The sequence below is a fragment of the Bufo bufo genome, chromosome 5 (assembly GCF_905171765.1).
Source record: "Bufo bufo chromosome 5, aBufBuf1.1, whole genome shotgun sequence".
In the NCBI taxonomy this organism is placed as follows: Eukaryota; Metazoa; Chordata; class Amphibia; order Anura; family Bufonidae; genus Bufo; species Bufo bufo.
This window is the reverse complement of record NC_053393.1, coordinates 70,457,539-70,482,285: the sequence shown is the minus strand read 5'-3', so window position 1 is coordinate 70,482,285 and position 24,747 is coordinate 70,457,539. Positions and strand designations below refer to the sequence as shown.

Here is a 24,747-nt window from a genome sequence, read left to right as displayed (position 1 = left end):
TCAGTTTTTAGCTTAGTGTCGTAGGAGGCAGACCTCCCTGCTTTTGCAGGGCGGCTTAATTTTATTATTTTATCTTTTTCCTTTTTAGGTTTGGGGAAACAGTCGCCTAGCCACTCTGTCTACCCCGGGAGCAAGGCCAGTGTCGGAATCCCTCACCGCTCGCCCTCCCCAAGAAACAAAAGTGGACCAGGGCAGCCCAGCTCCCCTGCTTCCTGCCAGCCAAGGGGTCACCTGAATCCGGCGAGACCCTCCGCCATTCCAGTCTCCTGCCACTTTGGGTGCCAGCGGCTGAAGAGGTGACCCTGCTGGTACTCTGAAAAGGGGTGCAGAGGATGAAGATGGGTTGAGTAGTCCGGATTGGGTAAGTATCCTCAGCTCTCCCTTCCTCCCCCTGGTCACCTCATCATAAAATGGAGGACATTTTTCTTCAAAGTGGGCCATTCCCTGGAGAGGGCCCCACATTACCTCAGCCCCCAATGTAGGTTTTGGGCTTCTGTCCATATCTACGGGCCTGGGTTCTCCTATCTAGTTATTTAATTCCGGATATTCATGCGGGGTCTGCGTCCGCTATCTAAAGGGCGCATTTCTAACATTCTGCAGCCTCACGTTATCCGGCCTGCGGGGTGAGCTCCCGCGGCCGGTATGCAACCAGGGCGCTTGAGAGCGCCGCTCCGGACACTCCTCTTCCCGGCCGGCTATTCGTTCGGCCGGGCGCCGAAAATTTAGGCCCCGGCTTCTCTTCGGGCCTACCGGTACTCGGCCCGTGCTGTTTTTTTGCGGCCACAGGATTGGTTCCCGCGGCAGGTGGGTGGATGATCCAAGTCCCTCTGTGGTAGCCGGCCGGCAGTGTTGGCCGTGTGCCGAACTTTATGTGCCGGCTTTGCGGCCTACTAGGCCGCAACTTTCATTTCGGTTATGGAGGGGGCGGGTTTGTCCTTTAGGCGCGAATTCTCCCCGACTAGCTTCCCCCTCCCCCAGGTGCCCGCTAAGCTCCGCCTCCAGGTTTCTGAGCTGGGTTAACCCTTCATGGCAAGTTGCATTTTTGCAGCCGGCACTGGATTATCCAGTGTCCCCTTTCTGCAGGCCAAATACCTTAAGTTTAGGAAATTTAACCCCTTCCTGCCTCTTATTCATTTAGCGTGGGCATCACAGGTAGTCCTGCCCCCCTCAGTCCACATCACCGCAGGTCCACCCTGATGGTGGTTTACGGGACTGGGCCCATGTCCTATCCAGACAGTGGAGGATTGCTCACAGTTTCCCAATCTGCCCTCCGGGGCTGTTTGGTTGATAAAGGACACATGAAGAATTCCCAGACCACCCTTCTGGGTCATCTGGTTTATATGCCACCACCTGTGCAATCCAGTGGAGGACCTCTGTAACTCCCCAATCCGCCCTACGATCCACCTGCGCAAATCCAGGGGAGCACATCTGAAGGATTCCCAATCCGCCCGCTGAGACCGTTTGGTTGATTATACTCCACCTGCACAAATCCAGGGGAGCACATCTGAAGGATTCCTAATCCGCCCGCTGAGACCGTTTGGTTGATTATACTCCACCTGCACAAATCCAGGGGAGCACATCTGAAGGATTCCTAATCCACCCTCCTGGGTCGTGGGTTGATTAAGTACCGCCCACACAATCCAGTGAGCGGTCATGTAGAGGTGCCGATTCCACCTCCTGGGTGGTTTGATTGTTATATCACCACCGACAGCCTGCGACTGCCATGGCTAGATGCTGAGAGGTAGAGCTGTGCACGAGCAGGACACTTTCCTCCTCGGTCTCCTCCGCACCTCCACCCTTCCTCATTAGGGTTATATTCAGAACCCTCCCTTCTGGAAGGGGTTGGTTCTGATGGAACGGGGGATCAGTTCTGCGGACTCTGATATGAATCCAGTTTAATCTTCTATGATTGCATCCATACTAACAGCAGTACTGATTGTATGCATTACCCCCTTCCTTAGGCGGCATTTGCACTACTACTGGGTACAGTACTTACCTTTTTGTATTCCCTCCTTCCACAGGTGGACTGACTGCACTAGCACTGGTCAGTGCCAGCCATTCGCATCCCCCCTTTCTGTAGTTTACGGATTTGCTGTTCCACTGGGTACAGTACTGGAATTATGCATTAGCCTCTCTCATAGGAGGCGTTATGGCATTATCACGGGTGGCAGTGTCTACCGTAAGCATTACCCCCTTACATAGGTGGAGGAATTTCTCTTCCCACCGGGTACTGGACTAATCATATGCATTATTCCCTTCCATAGGGGCGTAATTCTCTACCATTGGGGTCAATTCCTGCTGGGTGCATTACTCCCTGCCATAGGTTAGGTACTTGCGCTAACTCAGGATACAGTACCTATATATTTTTCTCCCCTTCATAGGTGGAGTAATTGTGAAATGAAAATTGCAGCACTCAGATACTGGATTATTGCGTACAAAACTTTTTTATTTTTTTCATTTTGTCAAGCATTTAGCAGTGATTCATCCAAAACAGCCCAATTTTAGATCCTTGGTGCAAACAGTGGATTTGAGACCAGACGTTTCGGTCGTGACAGACCTTCATCAGTGGTCACATATTTTATCTGTTCTTGTAGGGTCCGGACATCTGGGTTTGGATGCACTTCCATTGAGTGCCGTGCTTACAGTACGTGTTACCCCCTCCATAGGAGGGGTTATTACACTACCGTTGGATACGGTTCTGATTATCTCGCTACCTCCCTTCCTTGACGGAGGATTGCGCTACCACTGAATACTATTCAACAGTCGTGGCATTACCCCCTTTTACAACTAACAGGAAATCACTGAGCATCTATGCATGCTTTAATTCAACTAAGCCACGACACTAGATACCTTGGCTTCCTTCACAGGTGGGCCGCGGCAACAGTCGTTACCGTTGGTGCCTGGTACTCTTCATCTAGTCAAGTGGTATATGGATACTGGGGCTGCTCCCATATTGTATCCTCATTTCTTCCTGTACTGGTTGTTGGCGCAGATATGTCTACCTTTGTTCTCTCAGGGGGGTCACTCAGCAACAGTCTGGTGCCCTAGAGACCCCCCATCCCCATGGGCCTTCACCGTTCAGGTCGGTCAGGAATTGGTCCTCTACAACGTGTGGTGTGCACGCCATTATACAAATGTTGTGATTACGATCCAGCAAGCCCAAGGTTGCACTGACTCTGTATTCTGGGCCACCACTCTTCCTTATTTAGATGAGGGTGTTTTGCTGGCACTCTGCAATGGCTACTACAGCGTGTTCTTCTAAGCAGGGGAAGTTTTCACATTAGGGCCGGTGAACGAACTCGCGGCAGTGGGACAGCCCCCCTCAATAGGGGTTCTACCCTGGCACTGCTTCGGCGGTTGCTCCTGTTCTGCCCCCTTTTTAGATGGAGTGCCTCAGGATGGCTCTATTTGACTGAGATAGCATGGTGCCATGCTACTTCTGGGTGTCCTTAGGCCTCTCCCTCAGTTTTACACTGGGAGGAGCAGGCTGTAGCTCTTACTGTACAAGGGGTATTTGCACCTCCACTACATGCTAGGGCTCCTACTGCACAGTTCCTTCGTCAGACGGTGGTTTCTTCTGACTCTGGAATTAATATCCTCTACGGTGTGGCCTCCTCCTCAGCTGGAGTATGGCGTTTGCATTACTCTGGTAGCTTCCCTTGTATGGGCTCCTCCTCAGGCGGTGTATTACATTACCAAGAGATTCTGTAAAGTGCCAGTCTCTGATGGCAATGGGCTTTTGCCCTGGCCTCTTAATGGTCTTCATTACTGATAATTGTCAGAGCAACGGACAACTGTTCTTGTCGTCAACTCGGGCTTTGCATTGGTGTAAATGCCATAGCTATCAGCACCTTACTTTGGGTGCGCTCGACTGGGTAGCTTAGTCCCTGCGGCACTCTTCTACCACTACAGTGATACCTTCCTTCAGATATGATTACTTCTGTGTCATCTCAAGCCGATGGTGGTCATTCCTTTCACTGCTCATTCCGGGGGTGGACTACGGTCCCCCCACGCCAGGCTGAGCGGGTGTCTGTCACGCCTTGCCACCACTGGTAGGTATTTCGTTCCTGGAACGGAACACCCCTTTTCTTTCCAGTCCTTCCTCTAGCTGGATTGCTGACCATCTTTCCCTTCGGTCTACTCGACCGGTAGCAATGGGTTGTATAGCTATGGAATCCGGGATCTATTTTTTTCCACGGAGAGTATTCTCTTATCTTGGTCATCTGCCCTTCCGGGCAGTGTCTATGTATGGTCAATATATGTCACTTATGGGGCTTTCCATCACCAGTGATGCTCACATCGTTTTTTTTTTTTTTGCTTCTACCTTTATCCGAGGTATTGGTTCTTTGGCCTGCAGTTGGTCATGCCTGGCTCGGGAATTTTTTTCTCCGTGGTTTCTCAAGCAGCTTCTCTTGCTAGAAGTCTCACCACAGGCCCCGAAGGCTCTAGGGGCATTAGTCTACCAATTTACCACTTCCTAAGTGGTGTTCTTTTACCCAGAGGAGGATCCTGCGGACCTGGATTTTGGTTCCGCTTCCACAGTTGTGGCCAGCAACCGGCTTCGTCTCAACGATCTGTAGATCGCTGGAGGCGTTTCAGGGACAAACCAGCCCTCCCTCTGGGACTTCTTCTTCTCCTTTTTATTTCTAGGAAGGCGGCATTCCGGGTGGCAGGATCTTCCATCCGGCGGCTTTCCAAGTTGATAGCGCCTTCTTGTAAGTCCATTTGTCCTTTGTCATTTGCATCAGGCAGTGCTCCGCCCAGTATCTTCTTTCTTGCAGAAGGTAGTCGCAGCTTTTCAGGTCACCTCAGACATGGTTTTCTCTTCTTCTTTCTCCCTTGTATTTTTAAGGGCGGGCTCTCCATCAGCCATCTAATTTGGCATCTGAGATTTGCTGGTCCGTATCTAGCGCATTCCGCTGTACAGACTTTTTCCTGGTTCTCTTGGAGGTCCTTGTCATAGTTGACGACTTCCAACGGGATGTTTTTCCAGGGATATCTGCCTGAAAGTTACTTCCTAGCGGAGTTATGGCCTGCCTGACCAGCGGTCGGCACTTCTCTGGTTCATCTACTCCAGGCATTGCTTCTAGAAGGCAGCGTCTTGGTCTTCCGGCAAGTTCACTGTGTTTTACCGGGGGCTTTCCTAGACATCGACTGTGGCTGCTCCAGGCAGCAAGGTCTTGCAGGCGGCAGCGGATTACGCATCCTCGAGGGCGTTTTTTCTCCATGGGCGTGTGATTTGTTTCCCTCCCCGCGGACTGCTTTAGGACGTCCCATGGTCCTGTGTCCCCCAATGATACGAGCGAGAAAACAAGATTTTTGTGAACTCACCTGTAAAATCTTTCTCGCGTAGTTCATTGGGGGACACAGCTCCCACCCAGTGTTCTGTTTGCCGCAAATATTGGCGGTTGGTGGACCAGTATGGTCCTCGGTTCTGGTTCAATCCGACTGACGTTTGTCAGTTATTGGTTGTTTACGGTATGTTTTTTTTTTTTTCTCCTACTCCTATTGCTTGGGCACAAAGTGATATGCTCTCTCCAGGCTGGAGGGGGTATAGCCTGCAGGGGAGGAGTTATCACTTTTCAGCTTAGTGTCGCCTCCTAGTAGCAGCAAGCAGCTATACCCACGGTCCTGTGTCCCCAAATGAACTACGCGAGAGAGATTTTACAGGCGAGTTCACAAAAATCTAGTTTTGTAAATTATAAATTAACACTTAAAAATTCTTAAATGCATAATGCTGTACATGTAAGTCATTTCTTTTAAAGGGGTTGTCCGGGTTCAGAGCTGAACCCGGACAAACCGCCATTTTCACCCAGGCAGCCCCCTGACTTGAGCATCGGAGCAGTTCATGCGCCGATGCTCTCCTTTGCCCTGCGCTAAATCGCACAGGGCAAAGGCATTTTTTGAAGATCCGGTGAGTTACTGGGGCTGCCAGGAAGCCCGGTGACATCACCGGCACTGATGGATGCTATTTAGCACTGCCCTAGCCAGTAAAACGGCTAGGGCAGCGCTAAAGCCCACCCATCAGAGCCGATGACGTCACCGAACACACTGCCGGGCGGAAGTTTCTGCCCGGCTGTGTGTTATTGAAAACAAGAGACCTCGCCCTGCACAATTTAGCGCAGGGAAAGGGAGCGCATTGGAGCATGAGATGCTCCGATGCGAACATCAGGGGGGCTGCCTGGGTGAAAATAAGGGTATGTCCGGGTTCAACTCTGAACCCAGACAACCCCTTTAAGAGAATGTATGGAGCAGGCTCATGAGCTGAGCCCTCTCCATACACAGGGGGTGTCTGATTTTATAATACAGCAAACACCTGACCGCAATTACTGGGATCAGAGATAACAGCGATTCTGGTCATTTAACCCCTCAGATGCCAAACCTGAGCTAAACAGAGGACGGGGGCTCCCTCTAATAAGATCTCCTGCGGCACCGTTGCGGGGCCCATATTGGTTGCTTGAAGCATAGCTCGACGGGCACCCTGTAAAAATCCCTTAGATTGCACTAGTCTTCTATTGCAGCCTATGATACAAGCGATCAGTGGATCGCATATTCACGCCCCTTATGGGGACTGAACACTACAGTACATAATTACAGCATCTTATGGAGTGAAAAATACGTTATATATTTTCAATGTGATAAAACAGTGAAAACTGTATAACTTTGGTATCGCTGTTGTCATACACGGGTCTGTAGAATATGGTCTTGTAATTTTTGACGCATAGTAAATGCTGTAAAATCCCCCCCCCCCCCCCCCCCCCCCCCGGAATAAAAAAACCACAAAGAATTTTTTTCCAATACAAGATATGGTGGATTAAATGGTGTTATTAAAAAAAAATACAACTTGTCCTGCAAAAAATAGGCCTTCCTATGGCTTTGTGAACAGGAAATTAAGACAGCTGTGGCTCTTGGCATGCAGGAAAAGAGAAAAACACAAGAACAGAACTTGGCCCGGTCCTTAAGGAGTTAATATCCCAGATTTAATGGCGACTATTTTTATTTTTAGCCCAACGCACGGAAAGAAGACTTGTTTGGCCGCCCAAGTCAAGGTCTCTACTCCTCTTCAGCTAATAGTGGAAAATGCTTGATAGAAGTGACAGTAGACAGAAACTGCCTGGAGGTAAGAGAACAGGCGCCTGCCATCACTGCACATCCAGCATTCATCTCCGCAAACGTGCTCTGCTTTATGTACTATAGACCAAGCTCACTTTAAATATCTTTTTCCTGATCATCTCGCCCTCTGAAGACTACTTTTAGGAGGAGAAACCCTCCTAATATAGTGGTAGCAGTTCTGAAAGTTACATTTACAGGTCTGGGGCGATTTTCATGTGATAAAATATATAATTAGCACTTAGTCCTTTCCTGTTCCTAGTGCCATCTCCCGGGTCCTCATCTTCAATTTCTGGCTTCGTTCACGTCTGCATTGAGGTTCCATTAAGTTAGGCTCTGTCAGGGAAAAAAAAAAACTGGACAAAATAACCCAGAATGCTGAGACAGTTAAATGCTAGACACCCTGACAGACCCCGTTATAGTCAGTGGGGTCTATTGGGTGCCTTTAGTTTATGTGCTTATGTAATATATGAGAAAGAGAGAGAGAAAATCAGCGGCACTGCTGCTCTCACCCCAAATCCACCCCGATGTTGCCCGGTGTCGCAAACCAAGGGCTCAGCAGGTATGCGCAGCTTGACGTGGTGCTCAGCGAAGTAACGGTAAGTAATTTCTTGGATCACATGAACGTAGACAAAAGAAATCGCGTCACTCACCACTGCTTTGGAGAACTTCAAGGCTTTATTTCTTGCTGATAGTTCGCAGGCTGGGGAGCGGAATGGCCCTTCAGTGTGAGTAGATTATGTGCAGCCAAAGGACAGAACAGATGTGAACACAGTGAAAATACACAAGATTTTCCAATTTACATCATCCTTAATAAGCTTTATTGTGTTTACATTATGTAACGTGCCTAATGGCGGCGTCCACGTTTATTACTCATCTTGCAGGTTCTGCCAACTAAGATGTCCTATGCTGCTAACTTGAAAAATGTAATGAGTATGCAGAATCGGCAGAAGGAAACCGTAGAAGAAAACGTACCCGCAGAGGAAACGGAAAACTCAAAGCCAGGACCGTCTGCACATGATCTTGCAGCCCAGTTGAAGAGCACCTTATTGGCAGAAATTGGTCTAACCGAGAGTGAGGGTCCTCCTTTGACATCATTCAGGTAATCTTGAATTGCCATGCTACATATTCACTTGTCCATAAGTTATGAGTTTAAGTGCAGAACCTTATTTTATTAAAGGGGTTATCCGAGTTAACTTAACCTTATCTCTATGGCTTTATTTCTCCTATACATTAGTTTTCCTAAATCACTTACTGTACCTATCTTGTGCCGTTTCTCTGCTATACTAAACAGTCATGTGACCGCCCACGTCATCAGTTGTGACGTTCCGTTGACATGGAGCTCTCTGCTTGTCGGAGTGACTAAGCCATGTAAACGGAACGTCATCAGCCTTGGCCACGCCCCCACCTCTCTGCATTACAGTCCGTGCGGCTGTGAGTTGATCGCGCATGCGCGATCCTCACTTGTGCTGCGGCTACCTCCAAGTTCCTCCCTGCGGCTAATAGCTGATCGCATATGCGTGATCCTCAGGCCAGGCAAAACAAGCAATAGCTTGGGGCCCCGAACTGGTTGGGGCCCCGAGCTGGCCAAGCAGAGTAACAGTCAGAAGATCCAATGGTATAAAATATTCTAACCCCCAGGCGTTCCCATGGTGACGGGGACGCTTGCCTGGTTAGAATATACCATCGGATCTGAGTTTTTCGAGCTCAGTGAGATCGTAAAAAACTCAAATCCGATGGTATATTCTAACCCCCAAGCGTTCCCATGGTGACAGGGACGCTTGCCTGGGGGTTAGAATATACAGGGCGCTGTAGTGAGCTCTTTACTTGGATTATTACAGGATATCTCTTACTTTGTCTTAGCTCTGTACTCCGGTAATAGCAGAGCAGGCAGTGCGGGGGGCGGTGCTCACTCACTGTCACTGACGTCACGCGCCTGCTCCTCCCACTAGGCGGAGCAGGCGCGTGACGTCAGTGAGTAAACGCCGCCTGCACTGCCTGCTGTTGTTACCGGAGCTCAGCCAAAGTAAGAGTCAGAGACTCAGAGATATCAAAATAATAAGTAAAGAGCTCAGCAATGAGAAATGAAGTGACTGATTAGTTTATTAATATACTGCTGCTGTGAGCGTCGGGGAGGGGGATCTGTGGATGGCACTGTAGGGGGATCTGTGGTCTGTGGATGGCAGGCAGTCCCATCCACAGATCCCCCCCTCCCCTAAACAGTGCCATCCACACAGATCTCCCCCCTAAACAGTGCAATCCACAGATCAACCCCTCCCACAAATATTCATGAAGGAGAGATGAGTCATTGTTGTTACTGCTGCATGTAAACACAGCAATAACAGAACCTAGAAAAGGTGTAAAGATCGTTCTTTTTTCAAAAAATCAAGCTTGACTAATGTATATGTATATCCTGATTAATTTTGTTAGGTTTTATTTTTTTCCCCATAACTCTGATAACCCCTTTAAGTGTAATCTGTGTGTCTGCAAATCTACTCTGCATAGTAGATGCACCCTTGTTTCATGCATCTGTGTTCTCTCAATACTATTCAGGCCACAGTGCAGTTTCATGGGAATGGTGATATCGCATGATATGCTGTTGGGAAGATGGAGGCTATCCCTCGAACTTTTTGGGCGAGTATTCATGGAAGATGTTGGAGCAGAGCCTGGTTCTGTAAGTAAACGTCCACACATTCTGTGTTTTCCTTCTCATTTCAAGATCCTATTGAGCTGGTCTCGTATAAGCTGCTTCAGTTTCATGTGACCGTGTGAACACCGACACAGTAGGTGAAGCGAGAACAAGCACTGCACACAATTGGGTGTAACTTTGACATGTCAGAAAACTTCTGTGTACACACATGGCCAATCATGACCGTTGTTTTTGTCCGCATCCAAGCCGCATTTTTTGCGGCTTGGATGCGGACCCATTCACTTCAATGGCGCTGCAAAAGATGCGGACAGCACTCCGTGTGCTGTCTGCATCCGTAGCTCCGTTCCGTGGTCCGTTTTGCGGACAAGAACAGGCAGTTATAACAATGGCTGTCCGGGCCGTTCCGCAAATGGCGAAACGCACACGGACTGCAAACCACACAACGGTCGTGTGCTATGAAAAACATGGTCTGGACAGAGCTGGTTACTGCAGTGCTGTCACTTTTTGAAGAAACTAGAGCAGCACAGCAATATTCAGCCCTGTTCACCACACAGTGGATGAAGCTGTGTAGTACCGGCAATGGAGGTACCCTGAAATAGATGATCGTGGCGGTTCAGGGTGTTGGATCCCCATGGATCAGATATTGATGCTCTATCCTGAAGATAGGCTATGAATAGTTAAATCCAGGACAACCTCATTTTAACTTATGTTTCAGTTAATTTTTTTTCGAATATGCTGCTATGTGGGTGTACATGAGGAATAGCTTTTTCTGGCCATGACCTGTATCCGATGTTTGTTTTTAGCCAGTTTCCCCTTTGCAATTTTTGCCTCTAATTCTCAGTTTTTGCTGAGCTGATGGGTGGTGACTAGCTGGTATCACGTAGCTATCGGAAGCAGCAGTATTGGAGGACCTCATACAGCAGAGCTAAGCAGTTTACATCTGAATCCAGCAGTTAAGACAGTAAATCACTTACAGACCAGCAGCCCCAGTCGTTAGCAGTGTAACAAGCAACGATCGTAATAATGAGCAAATGGCAAAAAATATTTAGTGATTATTTCACATAATCGAATGTCTTTTCAACATAAATGACTCGCTAAATAATCACTTGCAACTTGTTAATGAAAAATATCTGCCCATTTAATAGGACCCATAGTGAAGCGGAGAGGAGCCTGATAAGGAGTAGGAAGGATTATCTAAAAAAAAAATAAACCTTATGGTTTAATGTGTCTTTATAGGGTAGTGGTCAGGGCTCTGTCTTATTGACTTCAATGTTAGCTTCTTTGCTCCCTCTAGTGGAAGCCACAGGTAGCTAGCATGTTATCTTTTCAATCTATCAATGCAACGGGTTAAAACTGTTTAGAAAAAAAAAAAACAACCAACCAATATAAAGATGTGTTGAGAAATTAATTTTAATAGAATTTCGAAGGGTGGAAATTCTCTTCAGAAGATTCCTTGCTAACTACATGTCTGCAAGGAGCACTAGGAAAAACCTCTGTATAATGCTTGCCTTTACCCATAGGAAGCGACGGGAACAAGATCGCCTTTTACTGTTATCTGCAGAAATGAGCCCTGCTCATATACATTTTTTTTCTTACCAGATTCTGACAGAGTTGGGAGGTTTTGAAGTGAAAGAGTCCAAGTTCAGAAGGGAGATGGAGAAGCTTAGAAATCAACAGTCTAGAGACTTGACACTGGAGGTATGAGCGTGTCTGTGTACGGTTTTATATAATGTATATGTATGGTAAGTAATATCTGCTGTTCTATATGGGCTGTAGGTTGACAGGGATCGAGATCTCCTTATTCAGCAAACCATGAGACAGCTGAACAATCATTTTGGGAGAAGATGTGCCACAACACCAATGGCGGTCCACAGAGTGAAGGTCACCTTCAAAGATGAGCCAGGAGAAGGCAGTGGAGTTGCCCGAAGCTTCTATACCGCTGTTGCACAAGCATTTCTATCCAATGAAAAGCTGCCTAGTCTAGACTGTATCCAAAATGCCAGCAAAGGAACGCATACAAGTAAGGGCATTCAATGGCTATAACTTTGTCGTTGCCTGCATGACTTTTTAATCTGCTGTTTTGTGTCTACAGCTCCTATGTAGTCCGACTCTGCAGTGATATTGTCACCCATCTGATCCCTGCTTATTGCTAACTTTGCAAAGGTATATAAGTAAGAACTAGGGGACTGATGGAAGCTAGTATGACTGCAGAATTGGACTACACGAGGTCAGTTACTATGGATGTAAAGGTTGTGTAAGACCCCAAACTATTTTTGACTATTTGCATTTTAGACCTTTTCATTTTAGATGCAAAGAAACTATAAAACATTGGTTTCAAATATGTACATGGACTTTATATAGTGGTTTTAATGACCTTTCTCTATGACCATAAACTTATAAAGTTCATGATCACTGCACTTAAAGCAATGACTTTCTACCTGTAACAACTACTCCCAATATGTCACTTATTTCTAAGTCCTATGAATCTGGTTTGCGTTTGCTAACACTTATGTGTAATGTTTTTAAGGTTTAATGCAGAGGCTAAGAAATCGAGGAGAGAGAGATCGGGAAAGAGAGAGAGACATGAGGCGCAGCAGCGGATTACGAGCAGGTTCTCGTCGGGATAGAGACAGGTTTGTACTTTTGTTGTTCTGGTTAACTTAGCGCTACTATTGATTTATATATATATATTTATTGATAACACAACTTTTATTTTTAGGGATTTCAGAAGACAGCTGTCTATTGATACCAGGCCGTTCAGGCCAGCCTCTGAAGGGAATCCCAGCGATGACCCTGATCCATTACCTGCTCATAGACAGGCCCTTGGAGAGAGGCTGTATCCAAGAGTACAAGCCATGCAGCCGGTAAGGGTAGTTCAGATGAAAAGTGCCTCTTGTACTACTTGGATGACACTTTTTTTTGTGATCTAAATGGGACATTTGGGATGTGTAAAAACTGATGAACAATTTCTCTGTAGGCCTTTGCAAGTAAAATTACTGGTATGCTGCTAGAGTTGTCTCCTGCACAGCTACTACTGCTGCTGGCCAGCGAGGACTCTCTGAGAGCCAGGGTGGATGAGGCTATGGAACTAATAATCGCACATGGAAGGTACAGTAGACCAGCCTGCCAAATAAGCATAGACTTAACAAAACAGACCCATATAACGAACAGCATAATTAAATTAACTTTTATTTCTCTAGGGAAAATGGAGCAGACAGTATTCTTGACCTCGGCTTGTTAGATTCATCTGAAAAGGTGCAGGAAAACCGGAAGCGTCATGGTTCCAGCCGCAGTGTGGTTGATATGGAGCTGACGGATACAGATGATGGAGATGACAATGCGCCCTTATTTTATCAGCCTGGTAAAAGAGGCTTCTATAGCCCCAGGCCTGGCAAAAACACAGAAGCACGGTTAAACTGCTTCCGAAATATTGGCAGGTAATAGCAAATTATCAGTATTTCAGTATATATGGACAATACAATAACATGGGCCATCCCTCATAATGCTGTGTATTATCTTTCAGGATTCTTGGCCTGTGTTTACTGCAAAACGAATTATGTCCAATCACATTAAGCAGACAGGTTATCAAAGTTCTTCTGGGTAGAAAAGTAAGTTTATTATCTTATAAAGTAAAAAAGTGGACATTTCTTATGTAATTTAGGCAGTTATATATTTTTTTTTACATTACATGGACATCATTACTATGTTGCTATGGATTGGGCTCAGGAGCTGAGGTCGTGCCATACACTTTGCCAGGATTGGAAATAATTCCAATCCTGGTCATTTCATCTCCTCAGATACCCTGGGCAATAGTGACCACAGCATCTTCATGTTTAGACGGACGGAGAGTGCTCCCTCCACATTTTAAAAATAGAAAAAAATATATATTAAAGATTAAAAGAACTCTATTATTAAAAGATAAACCTAGTTGGTATCACTGCATCAGAAAAAATTTAATGTTTAAGAAAGACCCTCAGTGCCAGAAAATTATCAAAAAGTACTTTAATGTTTTTAAAAGTAAAACAATAACTATATACATATCGCCGTCATCGTTCTGACCTGCTTAATAAAGTTGACATGTCATTTTTGTGGTGTTTTTCAAGTCTTGTGGAGAAGCCTATGGGGAAAATGCATGAAAAAGCACCGTACTCGGAGCATGCTGTGGGAAGAAAAACACACTGACCCCCAAAAAATGCTCCCCAAAACCAAAATGCCTTGTATGTAATATTTCACTGAACATCTGGCCACAGGGTTTTTGGCTAAAACAACTCAAAAAAGTAACATTTTCAGCAAACTGCTGTGTGGAAACCAGCTTTGAAGGGAGTCTGTCGTCAGGAAATTCGCTGTTAATAGGGTTTTCCAGGATAAGTAAATTCTCTGACGAGCCCTGCAATGGGCTAAAATAAATATCATTTTCTACACACCGCTTTTTCCAGTCCAGGTCTCTCTGGCACTGGTCTGGCACTGCTTGTTTGTCGAATCGTAATGGTGACATGCTGTTATATGACACCAGACTGTTGCAGTTAGCCGCTGCCTTCAGCAGTGTAATGATCGTGATAAGCTGCAGCGGTGGCATTCCTTACACCTGCACCTCATAAGATGATTTTGTTAATTTTAGGCTATTGCAGAGCTTTTGTGACATGTTAAAGAGGACCTTTCACCTTGAAAAACATTGTGAACTAAGTATGCTGCCATGGAGAGCGGCGCGCAGGGATCCCCCTGCACTTACTATTATCCCTGGGCGCCGCTCCGTTCTCCCGTTATAGGCTCCGGTATGTTCTCTCACTAAGTTATAGTAGGCGGGTCTTCCCTTGTCCTGTGGGCGTCTCCTTCTCCTAGGCTGCAGCGCTGGCCAATCGCAGAGCACAGCTCACAGCCTGGGAGAAAAAAACCTCCCAGGCTGTGAGCTGTGCGCTGCGATTGGCCAGCGCTGCAGCCTAGGAGAAGGAGAGGCCCACAGGACAAGGGCAGACTCCGCCTACTATAACTTAGTGAGAGAACATACCGGAGCCTATAACGGGAGAACGGAGCGGCGCCCAGGGATAATAGTAAGTGCAGGGGGATCCCTGCGCGCCGCTCTCCATGGCAGCATACTTAGTTCACAATGTTTTTCAAAGTGAAAGGTCCTCTTTAAGTTGTCTCCGACAACCCCTTGAAATTGCTCCCCCTCCTTCCTGATTGACAGGGCCAGGTTCCTACATAGTCATCTCTCCTGGTCCTGTCAATCAAAAAGGAGAGGGAGGGGCTGGCAGAGGAAACAGGAGGAGCAAGGGTGCACAGAGTGGCTTGGGCACGCCCTCAGTGCACCCAACTGCTCATTTGCATGCTTTTTATGCAATAGATCAGGCACGTTTAGCTGAGCTAGCTCCACATGGCAGATTTCCTCAGCCTTCCGTTCAGTTATACATTTGTTGTTTTTATTGCTAACCTAATCAGTACTTTTGTTTTGTGAAGGTGAACTGGCACGATTTTGCATTTTTCGATCACGTGATGTATGAAAGTTTGCGACAGCTGATCCTTGCCTCCCAGAGTACTGATGCAGATGCAGTGTTTGCATCTATGGATCTAGCCTTTGCCATAGACCTGTGCAAAGAAGAAAGTGGCGGACAGGTACGTCTGTTCTGTGATTCCTTCGCATACTGACGCGTCAGACCTTATTTTGTGGAGCTGAATTTAACAGAAAGCGGAGTTAATGCTACAACCACTGAACACAGATTTAATCCTTTTTGAAGTGTTTAATCTTTATGAAATGGTGTCTTCTCTTACACATCTTATTTCTTCTCAGGTTGAACTTATTCCCAATGGTGTAAATATCCCTGTGACCCCTCAGAACGTGTATGAATATGTAAGGAAATATGCAGAGCATCGTATGCTGGTAGTTGCAGAACAGCCTCTTCACGTAAGTTGTCGTTCTGACTATTTCTCCATTCAGATCCAAAGCTTGTAAAATGTTGCTGGATGCATTAGAAGCAGCAATTTGTCGGCAGTCTTGGACATTTCAATTCTCAAGCTTGTTGTCTGAGCCTCTTATAATGCGTTCAGGTAAAAGAACGCCATCCAAATTATGAATTAAGGAGAACCTGTCACACTGAATATGGTATCTGAGCTGCAAGCAGCATGGTATAGAGCAGTAGGAGCTGAGCAGTTTGATATAAAGTTTTATGGGAAAAGTTTCAGTATAACTTATTTCATTCATTTAATTTCCTTCTCATTCTGGGCTGTAAAGTCCAGGAGGCGGTCCGATCAGTGATTGACAGCCTTCTATATAAGGAGACTGTCCTATCAGTGATTGACAGCCTTCCCTCTGAGGAGGCGGTCCTATCAGTGATTCACAGCTATCTGTGTATACACAGTCAGAGGAAAGGCTGTCAATCTGATAGGACCTCCTCCTCAGAAGGAAGGCTGTAAATCACCGATAGGACCAACTCCTCATAGAGGGAAGGTTAGCAGTGATTGACAGCCTTCCCTCTGACTGTGTATACACAGCTGTGAATCACTGATAGGACAGTCTCCTCATAGAGGGAAGGCTGTCAATCACTGATAGGACCGCCTCCTCATAGAGGGAAGGCTATCAATCACTGATAGGACCGTCTCCTCATAGAGGGAAGGCTGTCAATCACTGATAGGACCGCCTCCTCATAGAGGGAAGGCTGTCAATCACTGATAGGACCGTCTCCTCATAGAGGGAAGGCTGTCAATCACTGATAGGACCGTCTCCTCATAGAGGGAAGGCTGTCAATCACTGATAGGACCTCCTCCTCATAGAGGGAAGGCTGTCAATCACTGATAGGACCTCCTCCTCATAGAGGGAAGGCTGTCAATCACTGATAGGACCGCCTCCTGAACTTCACAGCAGGAATATAAATGAATGAAATACAAGTATTACTGAATCTCTTCCCATAATACTGTATTTCAATCTGCTCAGCTCCTCCTGCTCTATAACATGCTGCCTGCAAATTAATTCACATTTTCTTGATGACCGGTTCCTTTTAAGCTTTGTGTGTGATTGGAGAAGAAAACTAGTAAGCATGAAATTACAAAGCATGGAAAAGAGACTTTCATTTTAAATGGAAATATTAGGTTAGGTTCACACCTCTGTTTAACTGATCTAGTAGGCTATTCCGGAAGATCCGACTATAATGAGATTCGGCTGGACAAACACCACTGCACGCAACATTTTTTTTGTCCAGCTGAAAACCAGCACTCATGTCAGAAAGCCGTCGGATGCAATTATAGAAATTGGGGTCCGGCGGTGAACAGCAGTATCCAGCTTGGTCAGATCTGGTGAACACGGCAGGCTTATTCGACAGCCTGCAATATCATTAGGGCTCTTTCATGGAGCGGATGCCGTGCAGAAAATCCGCTGCGTGAAAGAGTGCCAAGCTCCGTTCCGGACAGCAGAGACGCGGAGCATTAACATGATTTACCCTTTCACGACCGCAATCCGTCTATATACGTGATAGCTGCACATACCCCGTGCAGCTACCACGTGTATAGACGTCATGGCAGTTCTTTAATCCAAGTGCTGCAAAGCGCTTGGATTAAAGCTTCTGCCCCTGCCCTGGTGCTGTCACGGACAGCATATAGTCTAGTAATGCCAGCAAGGGACCAATCAGAGTGGTCCCTTGCCGGCAATCGATCAGATTGGTTAGTCTGTGCAGACTAACCAATCGGATCGCGGCAGTGTTAAAATGCCGGTTTCAGGCTCTTATCTGCGCTCTGCAAATCAGAGCCTGAAATTAGGTAATGTGTCCTGAAGCCCCCCGATCTGTGCCCCCTTCCTGTGCGCCTCCAACCCCCCACCACCACTGTGAACCCTGCCTCTGCCATCGGTCCCCGCCCAATACATTCATGCCCCTGATGCAGTCCGCCCCCTCCCCGCCCAATACATTCATCCTGCCCCGATCTGTTCTTTCTCAATGCTGGCCGTATCCTCTCTCCCCCCACCCCCTTTTCCAGCGCTGCCCCCGATGCGGTCCCCCTGCTGTGTGTGATGGCGGCGGCTCCATTCCTGAGGCTCCGCCATCAGCAGCGAGTGTCAGCTCTATGCTGACACTCTGCTGTGACCCCATAGATGCCGCGGCAGCGGCATCCATTGGGTTAATAGAGGGAGGGGGCTCCCTCTCTCATCCATCGGGGCTGCTGCGCTTTTGACCTGGACACTGGGGCATCAATGGCCTTTGGTCATGAAAGGGTTAATAATGCTCCATGCCTCTCTGATCTTTTTACTACAAAATCAGTGATGTTCACTGTGATTTTGTAGCAAACAGGTCACAGAGAGGCAAAAAGCATCATCAATCATGTTACTGCTCCGTGTCTCTGCTGTCCGGAACGGGGCTTGGCTCTTTCACGCAGCGGATAACCCGCACGGCATCCGCTCGTGTGCAAGAGCCCTTGGAGTGGAGTCTCTCTCATTTTACCAAATGTATGTTGCAGGCAATGAGAAAAGGACTGCTGGATGTGCTGCCAAAGTCTGCCCTGGAAGATTTAACAGCAGAGGACTTCAGGCTTCTGGTTAATGGCTGTGGGGAAGTTAATGTTCAGATGCTGATCAGCTTCACATCTTTCAATGACGAATCAGGTAATGGCTGGCTACTTACCATGTTTAGTTGTAGCAAATGTAGAAGATGTATAATTGCTTTAGATTGTAGGGTTTTCTAGAAAGTGGTTACTGGCAGGGTACGTTTACACACAAAAATGGATAAACTCAGTTTTTCATGACCATTTTGCTTGTGTGATTTCCTGGCCTTCGAACTGTTTTTATCAGTTTCTCATCCGTTTTAAAAAGGGATGAATTATTATTTTTTGGGCTTTATTTTTAAACTCCTACCCCAGCAGTGCCCTCAGTATATATAATAGTGCCCCTAGTATAAATAATTGCCTTCTATAGTGACCCCCATAATCCCCCCAATTTATATAATGCCCGCTAACCCCAAATTAACCCTTTCAGGACCAGAGGTTTTTGTTTTACGCTCCCTACCTTCGTAGAGCCATAACTTTTTTTTTTATTTGTCTGTTCACATAGCCATATGAGGGCTTGTTTCTGCAGGATAAGCTGTACTTTCCAACGCCACCATTTAATATTGCATATGATGTAGTGGGAAGCGGGGAAAAAAAATTCCAAATGGGGTGAAATTACAAAAAAAAAAGCAATTCCACCACAGTTTTAAGTTATTTTTTTTTTATTTTTTTTTTTTTTAATTACGACGTTCGATGTACGATAAGACTGACCAGTTACTTTTATTCTACAGGTCAGTAAGAATCTGGTGATACCTTTTTTTATATGTATAGTTTTGATAGTGATAAAAAGTTTTCCCACGTAATTTTTTTTTTTTTTTTTGTCGCCATATTTTGACCCCTATAACTTTTTTTGTAATTATGTGTACGGAGCTGTGTGGGGGCTAATTTTTTGCGGGGTGATCTGAACTTTTCATTGATACCATTTAGGGGTGTGTATGACTTTTTGATCACTTATTAATTTTTTTTGTAGAAAACAAAGCGACCCAAAACTGCAAATCAGCCATTTGGACGCTTTTTTCCATTTCGCTGTTTCAGCGCGCTGTTTCGATTTCAGCGCGCTCAGATGCCGTGGTCAGGATTGACCACGACATCTGAGGGGTTAAATGTCCGCGATTGGCATTACCGCTGGTTGCGGACATGAGCCGCGGGTGTCTGCTTAAAGAAGCAGGCGGCTATGGGGCAGGAGCGGGCGCCATCTTTAACCCCTTCACGTGCTGGGCATGAAGGGGTTAAAAAAAAAAAAAAAAAAAAAACTCCACCACAGGCATGCACAGGAATATTTGGTAGTCATCAATGTATACAACTATGAGCGGGCACCATCTTGGATTTATTGGCTGTGTACCCAATCTCCTTCTCTATTAAGCCTTTGTTATGCTATCACTTTGCTGCCACGCCTAATCTTGAATCCGTTTTACTACTATTTTTTAGTTGGGAGTTATGTTTCTGTTTGAGAGATGTGCATTTGAGGCCCAGTTTGGTGATTTATATAGCTGACTGACAACTGCAGATGCTCTGAGGTTAAATAAATAAATTAAAAAAAAACCTCAAGAAGTGACCCCATTTTAGAAACCATACCCCCTCACAGAATTTACCAAGGGGTGGAATGTGCATTCTGACCCCACAGGTGTTGTGCAAAAAGTAATTCACAGCAGATGGTGCAAAGTGAAAATAATATATTTTTTTTACTTAGATATGAAAATTCAGAGCCCAATGTGCTGTGCCCAATATGCTGTGCCAGTGTGGAATGGTTTTAGAACCACAATACATGTGTCCTTATTCTATTGCCTAAATGTATGAGAGGGCTCAGGAGTGAAAGAGCAGCATGCACATTTGAGGCCCAATGTGGTAATTTACACTGCTTGTGCTAACAACTGTAGAAGCTCTGGGGTTACCCCATTTTGAAAACTCGGCCCTTCGAGGTATTTATTAAAGGGGTGGGGGAGTATTTTGATGCCACAGGTATTTTGCAGAAGTTTATACGCAGCGTACCATCCAATTGCAAGTTTTCCACAGGTATGCCATTTCAGTGCCCAATATGTTGTGTCTTTTGTATGCCATCTGAGACATGCACCACTTGAATTAATAGGCAGGTTCTACTGGCTGGGGTAATGCCGTAAATGTGGGCATAAACTGCTGTATGGGCACAATGCAGAGCTCAGAAGGGAAGCGCCATTTGGCGTTTGGAGCATGGATTTTGATGGAATGCTTTTTGGGTGCTACATCACATTTGCAGACACCCTCAGGTACCCTACAGTGGAAACTCCCTATAAATGACTCCATTTTGGAAACTACACCCCTCCAGTTTATTTATCAGATACACGGCTGCATTGAGCGGCTGTCTCATAGAGTAATGTCCTGAGCAGCGATAATGCAATTGATTTGTACACTTTAGTAGCCTCGCAATCCTTTGGCCTATAATTATTAGCGTTGTAATAAGATTATTTTTTTTTGCCTTTGCAGGAGAAAATGCAGAAAAGCTATTGCAGTTCAAGCGTTGGTTCTGGTCCATAGTTGAAAAGATGAGTATGACGGAGCGTCAAGACCTAGTAAGTGACTGTTAATTGAGGTGCAAAGCAATTTTTTTCTAATCAAGATGCCATCCATGTCTTTAATATGCAAGCTGCTCGTGGCTTTGTTTAGAATACGTTTAAAATCAGATTTTATGGTTTGTCAAATTTCTAGCACCTCCGATAATTAAGTGGGTATTCCCATCTCTGACAATGGGGGCATAGCGCTAGGATGTGCCCCCATTGTATGATAGGTGCGGGTCCTAGATCTCATAAACCGAGCCAGTGTTGAAGCTGCTTCCACTTGAAGCATTTAAAGGGAACCTGTGGATTTTGTGTATAGAGCTGAGGACATGGGTTGCTAGATGGCCGCTAGCACATCCGCAATACCCAGTCCCCATAGCTCTGTGTGCTTTTATTGTGTAAAAAAACAAACTATTTGATACATATGCAAATTACCCTGAGATGAGTCATGTCCCTGACTCATCTCACATACAGGACTCATCTCAGGTTCATTTGCATATGTATCAAATCGATTTTTTTTTTACATAATAAAAGCACACAGAGCTTTGGCCATCACAGCTGCTCCCCCCCCCCCCTTCCCCACTTACTGCTGAGATACAGGCAGCTCGGAGCAAAGGGTGGGGGGAGAGGCACTGCTTAGATAAGGAAGAAGCAGCTTAAAGTAACTACATAAAGTCAATCTAGTTACATAAAAAAATGAAAGAAAGATATTCACACATCTCTATCACCGGCACAGTGAAGCAGGGTGCACCAGGCTGCCCTCTCATTTCTATGCAGCTTCCGAAAATAGCAGAGCGCTGGCTTGGCCATTTCAGTCTGCCCCATTTGAAGTGAATGGAAGCAGTGGCCGCACATGCACACGCCCTCCTTCACTTTGCCGACTCAGGTGCGGGTCCCACATCTAGGATCTGCACCTATCTCAAACTATCAGGCAATGGGGGCATATCCTAGCACAGTGATGGCTAACCTCCAGCACTCCAGCTGCGGTAAAACTACAACTCCCAAGATGCACACTTGCTTGGCTGTTCTCAGAACAACACAGAAATGAATGGAGCATGCTGGGAGTTGTAGTTTCACCACAGCTGGATTGCCGGAGGTTAGCCATCACTGTCCTAGCGATATGCCCCCATTGTCTGAGATGGAAATACCATTTTGCAAAACAAAAACAGCAATGTAATGGTTGTTCCCTGTCTCTAGGTCTATTTCTGGACGTCAAGCCCATCTTTACCGGCAAGTGAGGAAGGATTTCAACCCATGCCATCCATCACTATCCGCCCGCCAGACGACCAACACCTCCCAACAGCTAACACCTGCATCTCCCGCCTCTACGTCCCTCTTTACTCCTCCAAACAGATTCTCAAGCAGAAGTTACTACTCGCTATTAAAACCAAGAACTTTGGTTTTGTGTAGAGTAAATAAAGCGTGCGCCTCTGTAATATACCTAGTTAAACAAAAGCCTTTTGTAGATCTTTTTTTTCCATTTGTCAGTCTAAAGCGAGATATGAAGGGTAATGCTGTCACCTGCCCTGGTGGTCTATCAAGGACTCTTGGTGCTTCGATCACACGAGCACTGCTAACACCAGTTGGGTCAAGACATTCCTAAGTCAATTGAAGGTACAGACGTTTTTGATTTCCCCCTAGCACGTTCTGAATTACGGTTTAGCAAGGCTGTGCCCATCCCAAGGAATAGGACAGCAGCAGGTATGACACTGTGATGAATAGTGAGAAGACCAGGTTAATATGTTTGACTATTCACTTACTGCCTTTCTGGAAACTTTCCTGACTGTCTCTTGGAAGGACGGTAAAAAGCAATTGCAATGTAAAAAGAAAAAAAAAATCTGTTCCCCCTAACTTTTTTATGTGTGGGAATGTTTGGGTACATTTTTTTTTTTTCCTTCCCCCTCCCCATGCTATTTAATTTGTAGTTTGGCTACTGTGATGTACATGATGTATATTAAACTTGTAAAAGTGATATCCAGATATTGAAATATTGAGCTTATGTTGCACTATTTTCTTTTGACGTGTCACTTGCCTGGAACTTGGTCTGACCAAGACTGGAACGATTTGTTAACCATGGGTTTCTGATCATCTGCATGTACAAAATCCTTCTGTCATTTATGTTATAATCACTCGCCGTCGCCTTTTTTTAAAAGTCATGGTTCACTTTATTATGCTCTGTCAATTCCTAAGCAAATGGGACAATACAACTCAAAGCTGATCTCTGCTGTTTTTACATTAAATGAAAGCTTTTTAGTAAAAAACAACCAAAACAAACTGAAAAAACCTACAGTAAGTCTTTGCGTTATTTCCAAACTTAGTGTTACTTATTTTACTGGTATAGCGCCAACCTATTCCACAGCACAGTGGTGGCGAACCTATGGTACGGGTGCCAGAGGCGGCACTCAGCCTTCTCTGTGGGCACCCTGGAAAAAGTCTATGGTGTACCAATATGCCTTAGACTTTTCCTGCCATTCATCAGCGCAGGGCGCACTATGAACGGCACAGGCCGCGCACTGAATGTAAGCAAGCTATTATAGCTACATGATAAAGTACATGGAAGATATACAGGGTGGGCCATTTATATGGATACACCTTAATAAAATGGGAATGGTTGGTGATATTAACTTCCTGCTTGTGGCACATTAGTATATGTGAGGGGGGAAACATTTTCAAGATGGGTGGTGACCATTTTGAAGTCGGCCATTTTGAATCCAACTTTAGTTTTTTCAATAGGAAGAGGGTCATGTGACACATCAAACTTATTGGGAATTTCACACGAAAAACAATGGTGTGCTTGGTTTTTACGTAACTTTATTCTTTCATGAGTTATTTACAAGTTTCTCTTGTTTACAGCCATTGACATGTCGCCGAGGTTAACACGTGAGGAGCGGATAGAAATTGTGTTGATGTCTGGTGAACGCAGTAACCGGGTCATTGCAGCAGATTTCAATGCAAGACACCCTACGAGACCACCCATCTCCCATGCTACAGTTAGCAAACTGCTTGCTAAGTTTCCTGAAACTGGTTCAGTGTTGGATTTGCCAAAATGTGGACGCATGAAATCTGTCTCTAATGAAGAGACATCAGTGGCTGTCCTAGCTTCAGTCAGCAAGAGCCCACAGCGTATCACTCGCCGCATGTCACTGGAGAGTGGCATTAGTCGAACATCCCTTCGGCGGATATTAGCTACTCACAAATGGCACCCTTACAAACTCCAGCTACTGCAGCATCTCAACGAGGATGACTCAGATCGGCGCACTGAATTTGCTGAATGGGCAAAACAAAAATTGGAACAGGACCCTCAGTTTACACAGAAGATTTTGTTCAGTGATGAGGCAAACTTTTATGTGAATGGTGAAGTTAACAAACAAAACCACCGCTATTGGTCTGACACTAACCCACATTGGATAGATCCCTCCAAGACTGTTGGAACAAAAATATTGATGGTGTGGTATATGGGGTACAAAGATAGTGGGGCCATTCTTCATCAATGGAAACCTCAAGGCCACTGGATATGCGAAATTGCTACATGATGATGTGTTTCCCTCTTTATGCACTGAAGCTGGCACGTTCCCTGAGTTTTCCCAGCAAGATGGTGCACCACCACATTATGGGTGTCAGGTCCGAGCATTCCTAGATGAACAGTTTCCTGGAAAGTGGATTGGTCGTCGTGGGCCAGTTGAATGGCCCCCAAGGTCTCCCGATCTGACCCCCTTAGACTTTTATCTTTGGGGTCATCTGAAGGCAATTGTCTATGCTGTGAAGATACGAGATGTGCAGCACCTGAAACTACGGATACTGGAAGCCTGTGCTAGCATTTCTCCTGCGGTGTTGCTATCAGTGTGTGAAGAGTCGGAGAAGAGGGTTGCATTGACAATCCAACACAATGGGCAGCACATTGAACACATTTTTATAAGTGGTCAGAAACTTTTAAAT

The 24,747-nt window shown here is 45.8% G+C and overlaps 1 protein-coding gene across 9 annotated transcripts in view; it reads left to right on the top strand.

Moving 5' to 3' along the window:
• The window catches only part of UBR5 (ubiquitin protein ligase E3 component n-recognin 5), a 112,333-nt gene extending 90,072 nt beyond the window's left edge, over window positions 1-22,261 (top strand). For all 9 annotated transcript variants that reach the window (XM_040433791.1, XM_040433790.1, XM_040433789.1 and 6 more), the window contains 15 exons: window positions 7,007-7,120; window positions 7,995-8,212; window positions 9,664-9,784; window positions 11,360-11,458; window positions 11,537-11,780; window positions 12,288-12,393; window positions 12,480-12,624; window positions 12,738-12,868; window positions 12,961-13,197; window positions 13,284-13,368; window positions 15,215-15,370; window positions 15,546-15,659; window positions 18,197-18,341; window positions 20,741-20,826; window positions 22,009-22,261. In XM_040433791.1, the coding sequence (XP_040289725.1) occupies window positions 7,007-7,120; window positions 7,995-8,212; window positions 9,664-9,784; window positions 11,360-11,458; window positions 11,537-11,780; window positions 12,288-12,393; window positions 12,480-12,624; window positions 12,738-12,868; window positions 12,961-13,197; window positions 13,284-13,368; window positions 15,215-15,370; window positions 15,546-15,659; window positions 18,197-18,341; window positions 20,741-20,826; window positions 22,009-22,221 (2,214 nt within the window). In that variant the 3' untranslated portion in view covers window positions 22,222-22,261. The remainder of the gene's footprint in view (window positions 1-7,006; window positions 7,121-7,994; window positions 8,213-9,663; window positions 9,785-11,359; window positions 11,459-11,536; window positions 11,781-12,287; window positions 12,394-12,479; window positions 12,625-12,737; window positions 12,869-12,960; window positions 13,198-13,283; window positions 13,369-15,214; window positions 15,371-15,545; window positions 15,660-18,196; window positions 18,342-20,740; window positions 20,827-22,008) is intronic.
• Window positions 22,262-24,747: the final 2,486 nt, after the last annotated feature.